The sequence below is a fragment of the Hemiscyllium ocellatum genome, chromosome 35, assembly GCF_020745735.1.
Source record: "Hemiscyllium ocellatum isolate sHemOce1 chromosome 35, sHemOce1.pat.X.cur, whole genome shotgun sequence".
Classification (NCBI taxonomy): Eukaryota; Metazoa; Chordata; class Chondrichthyes; order Orectolobiformes; family Hemiscylliidae; genus Hemiscyllium; species Hemiscyllium ocellatum.
The window spans coordinates 30,099,860-30,108,933 of record NC_083435.1 but is presented as its reverse complement, the minus strand read 5'-3'; the positions used below and the strand labels follow the sequence as shown (position 1 = coordinate 30,108,933).

At 48.5% G+C, this 9,074-nt stretch overlaps 1 protein-coding gene across 1 annotated transcript in view; it reads left to right on the top strand.

The window, feature by feature from the left end:
- Positions 1–6,310: 6,310 nt before the first annotated feature.
- The window catches only part of LOC132832608 (collagen alpha-1(XI) chain-like), a 62,501-nt gene continuing 59,737 nt past the window's right edge, over positions 6,311–9,074 (top strand). The window contains exon 1 of the mRNA XM_060850691.1: positions 6,311–6,975. Within this exon, the coding sequence (XP_060706674.1) occupies positions 6,867–6,975 (109 nt within the window). The 5' untranslated portion in view covers positions 6,311–6,866. The remainder of the gene's footprint in view (positions 6,976–9,074) is intronic.

Here is a 9,074-nt window from a genome sequence, read left to right as displayed (position 1 = left end):
GGGTCTGTTTCCGTGCTGTACATCTCTTTGACTCTATGACTCTAAGTAACGAGCAGGTTTGACCAAGGAGAACCAATGGATGTTATCTTCCTGGACTTCAAGAAGGCCTTTGACAAGGTGCTGCATAGGAGGCTACTGAATAAGGTAAGGGCCCGTGGTATTAGAGGCAAGGTACTAACAGGGATAGAAGCTTGGCTGTCTGGCAGAAAGCATAGAGTGCGGATAAAAGGGTCCTTCTCAGGATGGCAGTGAGTGATGGGTGGTGTTCCACAAGTGTCAGTGTTGAGACCACATCTTTTCACTTTATACATTAATGCTCTAGCTGAAGGAACTGAGGGCATTCTGGTTAAGTTTGCAGATGATACAAAGACAGGTAGACATACAGGTAACATTGAGGAGGTGGAGAGGCTGCAGAAGAATATGGACAGGTTAGGAGAGTGGGCAAAGAAGTTGCAGATTGAATACAATGTGGGAAAGTGTGAAGTCATGCACTTTGGTGGGAAGATTAGAGGCATGGACTATTTTCTAAATAGGGAGAACAGTCAGAAGTCTGAGGTACAATGGGACTTGGGAGTTCGAGTCCAGGATTCTCTCAAGGTAAACTTGCAGGTTGAGTCCGTAGTTAGGAAAGCAAATGAAATGATGGCATTTATTTCAAGAGGGTTTGAAAATAAAAGCAGGGACGTCCTCCAAAGGCTCTATAAGGCTTTGGTCAGACCACATTTGGAGTATTGTGCACAGTTTGGGCCCCATATCTCAGGAAGGATGTACTGACCCTGGAGGGTGTTCGGTGGAGGTTCCCTGGAATGAAAAGCTTAACATATGGGGAATGTTTGAACACTCTGGGTTTATACTTGATGGAATTTAGAAGGATTAGGTAGGATCGAACTGAAACATACAGAATACTGAATGGTCTGGACAGAGTGGATGTTGGGAGATGTTTCCATTGGTCAGAGAGACTAGGACCTGGGGGCACAGCCTTCAAGTAAAGGGAAGACCTGTTCGACTGGAGATAAGGAGAGGCTTCATCAGGCAGGGAGTGGGGAATCTGTGGAATTTACTGCAGGACATTGGTTAGGCCACTGTTGGAATATTGAGTGCAATTCTGGTCTCCTTCCTATCGGGAAGATGTTGCGAAACGTGTAAGGGTTCAGAAAAGATTCACAAGGATATTGCCAAGGTTGGAGGATCTGAGCTATAGGGAGAGGCTGAACAGGCTGGGGTTAGTTTTCCTGGAGCGTCGGACGCTGAGGGATGACCTTATAGAGGTTTACAAAATTATGAGGGGCGTGGATAGGATAAATAGACAAAGTCTTTTCCCTGGGGTCAGGGAGTCCAGAACTAGAAGGCATAGGTTAAGGGTGAGAGGTGAAAGATACAAAAGAGACCTAAGGGGCAACATTTTCACACAGAGGGTGGTATGTGTATGGAATGAGCTGCCAGAAGGCTGTGGAAGCCAGGTCACTGAGTATATATAAGACTGAGTTTGATAGGTTCTCGACTATCAAGGGGATCAAGGGTTATGGGGAGAAAGCCGGAGAATGGGGTTGAGAAACTTATCAGCCATGACTGAATGGCAGAACAGACTCAATGGGCTGAATGGCCTAATTTCTGCTCCTACTTCTTATGGTCTTAGACACAAGCTGTTTGATCCTCTTGCAGACCATCTCCAGTCGGTCAACACACCTAAACCTGACATCCAGTTGACTGTTATTTTAACCCTCCCTCCTGGCTCCTGGCTCCTGCTCTGAAGTCTCTGTCCTCAGCCAGCTGCAGAGTTCCAGGTAAGCTCAACACAACCTTAAAGGGATAAGCTGTCATGTTTCAGACTTCAAGGCACTGACATTGGCTTCAACCGACAGAGGTCCCCATCTTCCCTGTTTCAGTGTGTTTGTTTTTGCTCCTTGTATTTATCTGTCTTTAATTTCGCAATTAGATGGTTCTAATTCTCTTATCAAGTTGTATAGATGCACCATAGAAAGCATTCTATCTGGATACATCACAGCTTGATTAGATTAGATTCCCTACAGTGTGGAAACAGGCCCTTTGGTCCAACCAGTCCACACCGACTCTCCGAAGAGTAACCCACCCAGACCCATTTCCCTCTGACTAATGCACATAACATTATGGGCAACTTAACATGGCCAATTCACCTAACCTGCACATCTTTGTGACTGTGGGAGGAAACCGGAGCACCCGGAGACACGGGGAGAATATGCAAACTCCACCCTTATAGTCACCCGAGGCTGGAATTGAACCTGGGACCCTGGTGCTGTGAGGCAGCAGTGCTAACCACTGAGCCACCGTGCCGTAGTACATGCTTGGTACGGCAACTGTTCTGCCTAGAACCATTGGACACTACAGGGAGTTGTGAACACAGCCCAGCCCATTGACCCAACCTTCCATCCACTGACTCCCTTTACACTCCTCACTGCCTTGGAAAAGCAGCCAGCATCATCAAAGACCCCTCCCACCCTGGTTATAATCTCTTTCAACCTCTTCCACCAGGCAGAAGATATGAAAACTTAAACACATGTAGCAACAGATTCAAGAACAGCTTCCTCCCTGCTTTAATTGGACTTCTGAATGGACCTCTCAAATTTTAAACTTAATGTTGATCGGCACATTCTCTGCAGCCGTGACATTGAATTCCTTGTTCTATTACCCCCAGGCATTTTGTATGGTATGATCTGAGTTTAGAAGACTGAGAGGGGATCTGATTGAGACATACAAGATTATGAAAGGATTGGACACTCTGGCAGCAGGAAACATGTTTCCGCTGATGGGTGAGTGCCGAACCAGAGGACACAGCTTAAAAATACGGGGTAGACCACTTAGGACAGAGATGAGGAGAAACTTCTTCACCCAGAGAGTGGCGGCTGTGTGGAATGCTCTGCCCCAGGGGGCAGTGGAGGCCCAGTCTCTGGATTCATTTAAGAAAGAGTTGGATAGAGCTCTCAAAGATAGTGGAATCAAGGATTATGGAGATAAGGCAGGAAGAGGATACTGATTAGGAATGATCAGCCATGATCATATTGAATGGGATCGAAGGGCTGAATGGCCTACTCCTGCACCTATTGTCTATTGTCTATCTGCTTGTAATGCATGGAAAGCAAAACATTTCCCTGTACCTGGGTACATGTGACAATATTAAATCAAATCAAATCAAATCAAATAGTACACACATTGCCATTCACACCTCTTTTAGGCACATTTATCTTTCTCTCTGCTTGTCTCCTTCCCCACTCCCTATTGTCATTGTATCATTCCTGCACATACCCCATCCCAGATGTCTTGCTCCCCTTATCATCCTGGTCCGCCCCTTGCTTGTTTGAAATCTTTACACCTGAAAGGTCTTGCTTTGTCCCTTATTTGTGGGACATGGGTGATGCTGCCGGGGCTGCTGTTTGTTGTCCATCCCGAGCTGCCCTGGGGAAGGTGAGCAGTGTTGCTGCCCATTTTAGTTAGAAACACCAACAGCTGTTGTGATGGAAGTGTGGGGGAGGTGTCCAGGATTTTGACCCAGTGACTCTGAAGGAACGGGGCGATATATTTCCAAGTCAGGATGGTGAGTTACTGGGCAGGGTACTTGCAAGGGGTGGTGTTCCCGTGTATCTGCTGCCCTTCGGTAGTGGGGGTCATGGATTTCAAAGGGGTCAGAGGGCGAGTGTTTCAGGTTTTGTAGGTGTGAACCCATAATTCTGGTTCTCTGTATTTGTCTCCCCTTTGGATAAACCTCTCTCCATTCTCAGTATGTGGTCTCTATGCTTACACACCCTGTACGTGTCTCTACGTCCTGTATATGGATTTCCCGTGGTTTATACATACTGATATGTAGGTGCTTACAGAGAAAACCAGATATAGGAATACACTTAGAGACAGCTGGAAGGATATAGAGTGTGTACATATAGTTCGAGCCTAGTGAGTTTCAGACAAAGCATCGTAGGGTTACCACAGTTTTCTTTAAGTAGCTCTAATTGCCAGGCTTTCTGCTGCTCTGAATCCCCTATCCTTTACCCGGACTTTAAGAGAGTTAGAGCACAAGATTATAAGACATTGGAGCAGAATTAAGCCATTTAACCCTTCAAGTCTGCACTCAGTCATTGCTCATCTGTTTCTAAACCCCATTCTCCTGCCTTATCCCCACAGCTCTGATCCCCTTACCAATCATGAATAAGTTGGCTTCCACAGCCCGCCATAGCAAAGAGTTCCACAGATTCACCACCCTCTGGCTGAAGAAATTCCTTCTTCATCTCAGTTCTAAAGGGTGATGCCGTCAATCTGAGGCTGTGCCCTTGGGTCCTAGTCTCTCCCAGTAGTAGAGACATCTGCTCCACCTTGCAACCCTCTCACAAAAAAAAATAGGTCTTCTCCCATTTTGGTGTCATCAGTAAATTTTGAAATATTGAAATTGACCTTCCCCATCAAATTGTATGTTTAGCTATATTGTAATTGGTGTTAATGCATAAAATATTGGGATTCACACAAAAACGGAATTAGAAGAATTTATCAATATCTGCAGTAGAAATCAACACTGTGGTAAACTTAGTCATAACACACAATGAAAACATTACCTTCCTATACAGAAGAGTATTTAAACTGGTATGAAAGAACAGGCATAAGTTAGCAAGAAAAGATTTATTTTTAAATGACTGACATAAATTCTACATACATCACCTAAAAACACTGGTGAAGGCTCAGCTAAGGCATTCCCATTGCATATGCGCACAGCTGGAACATTTTGCTCAAGTAGTTATTATCGTTTTTGTTAACTACACTTCAGATATCACTTTCTAATTAAATATTAAACGTTTTCCCAGTATTCTTTCCAGTCAAATCAACTGAATTTTTTTGCCAGGGATATTAAGTCCAGAATTTACACAACCTTAACCTAGAGATTCCACATTCATTTGCAGGGGGTTCATTACCTAAGCAACTTGTACACTTATTATTTGTGTATTTCCAAACTGCTCACTGCTTCTCTATTAACAGGGTGCTTCTCTCCCATATTTGTTGTTGATTGGTTCATTAGAGAGTGTATCGGCAACAAGCCCGTGAGAAAACCAGCCCACGGATAGAGAGGCAACTCCTTTCCTTTCTCTTCCATTTTGTCTTTTTGTGACTACAGATCGTATGCAATTTCATTTGCTCTTATAGTAACTGCTATTTGAAGCTACACAGTTCAAGGATAATTAGCGATGGGCAACAGATACTAACCTTGGGCAATGATATCCATGAAAGAATAAAAAGGAAAGGAATTCAGCTGCGTGTCCATCCCTGCATCTGTCTGTGTTATGCACCTGAATTTGTCTCTTTCTGTATAGATCTCTGTATATGTGTGTGAGAATGCATACACTTTGCTGTGAGTCATGTCTAGAAATTTCCTGTTGGATTGATCCTTCTCTGTATCAGTCTGTGTTTCACGCATTCTTGTCTTTGTGTTCACCTCTTTGCATGCGTGTGAACGTACTTTGCTCTGATCCATGTTTAGCAGTTCCTGTCTTTCTGCGTACACCCTCTTTGCCTGTCTCTGGAGATGCATTCCCCTCTGTTGAACATCCTTCTAAGTATACACGTCTGTATGTGTGTTTGTGTGTGTGCGTGTGTGTGTTACAGATACACTCCTTGCAGTTGATCCACGTTGAATGAAGTCCTTGTTGAGACAGGCTTTCTCTCACTCTCTGTGAGCACTCTCTTGTCTTTGTGTGTACAGTTGTGTACGTGTGTACTTCTTGCTCTCACCCATGCTTATGTATGTCTCTGGGTCTGTATATTTGGGTTTCTCTCTCTCTCTGTCTCCGTGTACCCTGCGTTCCTACGCGTACATCCTTCTCTGTGAGTACATCCCTCTCCATGAACACACTTTGCGGGTGGGTGGTACATGTGTGCACTGTCTTGCTCGGCCTCTTGCTCTGCTCAACAACTTGCGGGGTCGGCTCTCTCTCTCTCTCCTTTGGCTGCCTGCCCCTTTGAAGTTGCCGGGCCCACACCTGATTGGTCGGGGGGGGGGGCGCCTCTGTGACGTCACGGATTCCCCACAGCCGCGGGGATTGGGTGATTGAGTGACCGCGCCCCCCCCTCTCCCGTCGCCCCCCCCCCTCAGCCAATGGGAAGGCGGCGGTCGTCCCCAGCGCCCTCGGATGAACAGAGCGGGGGGGATGGAGAACCGGCGGCGATTGGCGAGAAAACGGGGCGGCACTGCGGCGCTGCCTCTGCCCGGAGGGGGGCGCACAGGAGCCCGGCTTGGCGGCGGCGGCGGGGCAGGACTCAGGCAACTAGCGAGCAGCCCCGGTCGGTGTCCATTGGAGGCAGCAGAAGCGGTGGCGGAGCCTTGCAGAGCAGAGAAAAAAAAGGGGGCATGGTTTAATTCACCAGCACATTATCACTCTGAGTCAGAGGCAAGTGGGTCCCCCCCCCCCCCCACCCTCCCCAACAAAAAAAAACTTTCCAAGCCCCGGGAACACACCAGAGGTTTTAAAAGGACAAAAGAGAGAGAGAGAGAGAAGCCAGCCCCTCTTCCCACCTCAGTCTCCAGGATAAGTGCAACCTCCCTGCAAACAGAGAGGAAGAAAAAATCCCCAATACATGGAGCTATAGACCAGACGCAAGACGGGCTCTCCCGAAATATAAGCCCCTCTCCTCTCCTCACCCCTCTCTCTCTCTTTTCCCATTCACTGCCCACCCCTTTCCCTTTCCGCTGGCATTCCTCCTCCCTCCGACCACCAGTATCTCCCTCCTCCCCTCCTCATCTGCTGACCAACTTCCCACCTCCCCCCCCACCCACCCCTCCCCACCCTTTCCCCAAAGCCGACCTGTCGCCCTCCAGTAAAAAGTGACCCGGTGTTGCAGCTGGGAGCCCGGGGACCATGGATTTGCCGAGGTCCCCTCCGACGAGGAAGAGCTCGATATGGAACTCGAGTTTAGCTGTTCTCATTTTGACACTAGTCCTGTGGCAATCGGCGGGGATCCAGGCAGGTAAGTGAGAGGCGCCTCGCCTGATTTCGGTCAATGGAAGTTTCGAACCTGCGCTTCTCTCTCTCTCTCTCTCTCGCCTGTTCTTTTATTTTCTCCCCCCGAACCGTTCGGGCTGTGGGCGATGCTAGCAGGGAAGAATAAGATGTTGAGAAGACGGCACAAGGACGAAAAAAAGGTAGCAATGTGAGAAGGCAAAGGCGGTGCCAACAAATATGCAGCTGGGGGGGGGAAAAAAAGATATGGCAAGCGAATTTTGAAATAATGTCTTTAATAAACCTCCTCTGTGTTGCTACAAATGGTGAAGCCAGCTCCTTGGAAGCTAGTTGCAAAATTATTTTATTTTGCAAACTTCTCATTCTACTGCGGATGTTACAGTCATTCACCCTCTCTCGTTACCTACTTTTTTTTGTTTCTGAGTCTGAGTTCATTCTGACTTTTGTTTCAGGTGAATGGGTTGAGTGTTGCTCGGTCGGCGGCTCAGTTGTCAATCAGAGTGGAACCTGTCTGTCAGAAACTTTCTCTCTCTCTCTCTCTCCCCCCCTGAAGGGGGCGCACTTGTTTGAAATGACAAAAAAGGAAAGATTCTAGCACCTTTTCTCCAGTTGGGGGGAAAAGGGGAATCTGGTCCCATTCTGATTGTGTGTGTGTGTGGGGGGGGGGGATGAGGGGCGACTGCGAGGGGAGGTGGTGTGCGGGAAGAGGGGGGTGGAGGGGATTGACTGTGGGAGAGACAGAAAGAGAAGTAAGTCGAGACTCCAGCACTTGCCAACCTTTCCTCACCACTATTTCCCACTCCCCCCCCCCCCAAGTAGTGATTTTAACACCTCTATCCAGGTTAAGCCCACACTGCGTGACTTGACAGGTAAAGGGGTCGGAAACGGGGGTAGGGTGCTTGGGTTGGCGGGGGAGAACAGTGTGCGGGGGGGGGGGGGGGGGGAGGGGGGGAGAGAAAATCGTCAGGAGGTGGTGATCGGAACAAAGTCCCAGCCATTCAGAGCCCCTGACCTCAGACTGCGGGCTGTCAGTATATGGCACCAGCGTGAGTGAGCGCTATCTGGGCACAGTGACTGAAGTGGAACCTTTGTACCCAGAAAAGGACCACTTCTGTTCAGTCTGACTCATCCAACCCATCTCCCTGGAGAGCTGAAGCTGTGCCAACTCAATAACCGATTGGCATCAATGGGGGGGGGCAGTGAGGGGGGGAGGTGGACGAGGTAACTGAAGACAGAGTACTTTCTGATCTGTTCCCCTCTCCCCCTCACCCCGTGTCATCACAAATCCCCATTCTCCCCCTTTCTCAAAGGTATCATCGTCAGGAATTTTTTTAAAGACACACACACACACACACGGAAATTACTGGGGAAACTCTGGACCCCAAAACGTAGGCACTGCTTCTGTCTGCTACCAGACCTGCTGAGATTCTCCGGCGGTTTCTGATCTCCAGCACCCATATGTGAAGCTAGCGCGGTCAGTCTGTCATTTCAAGTCTCACAAATAGGTGCTGGGAGTTGGAGGGTGGGAGGGGAGGGGGGGGGGCGTTGCTGGTGATGTGGATGGAAGGAGGCTCAGATATTGAGTGAACTCCTGTGAGGACGCGCAGAGAGATTAGGGGTTTTCAAACCGGTGGGATGCCTCGGATCCCTTCCAGCTCTCAGCCCGTCAGCAGCAGCTTCGTGTGATCGTCGAGCATTAAAATTGTTTGGAATAGAGTGATCGCCTCCCCCCCCCAAAAAAACCCCCCAGTGAAACTCTAGGTGGGGGGGAGATGGGGTGCTGGTGCTGGTGAATGACCGGGGGGGGGGGGGTATATTTCGGCTTGGAAATAGCCCGAAAGAGCGCTCCGCCAGGCAAACGTGGCAGCCAGCGCTGTGTGAAAACAAAACAAGATTGCAAATCTCACAAGAGGGGGTCAGTCAGTTCGGGCGCTTGGAAACGTCCAGTTCAGTATCTCTCCCTCCTGGATGGCTGGCGCTCCGCCACACAGACGGGGATTTGGGGAGGGGGGTGGGGGGGGAGGTGGAAGGAAAGGAGGGGGGCGGGGAGAAATCTTAATTTACATCTACATTAAAATACAACAAAAAAAGGACTCGGTTAGATTT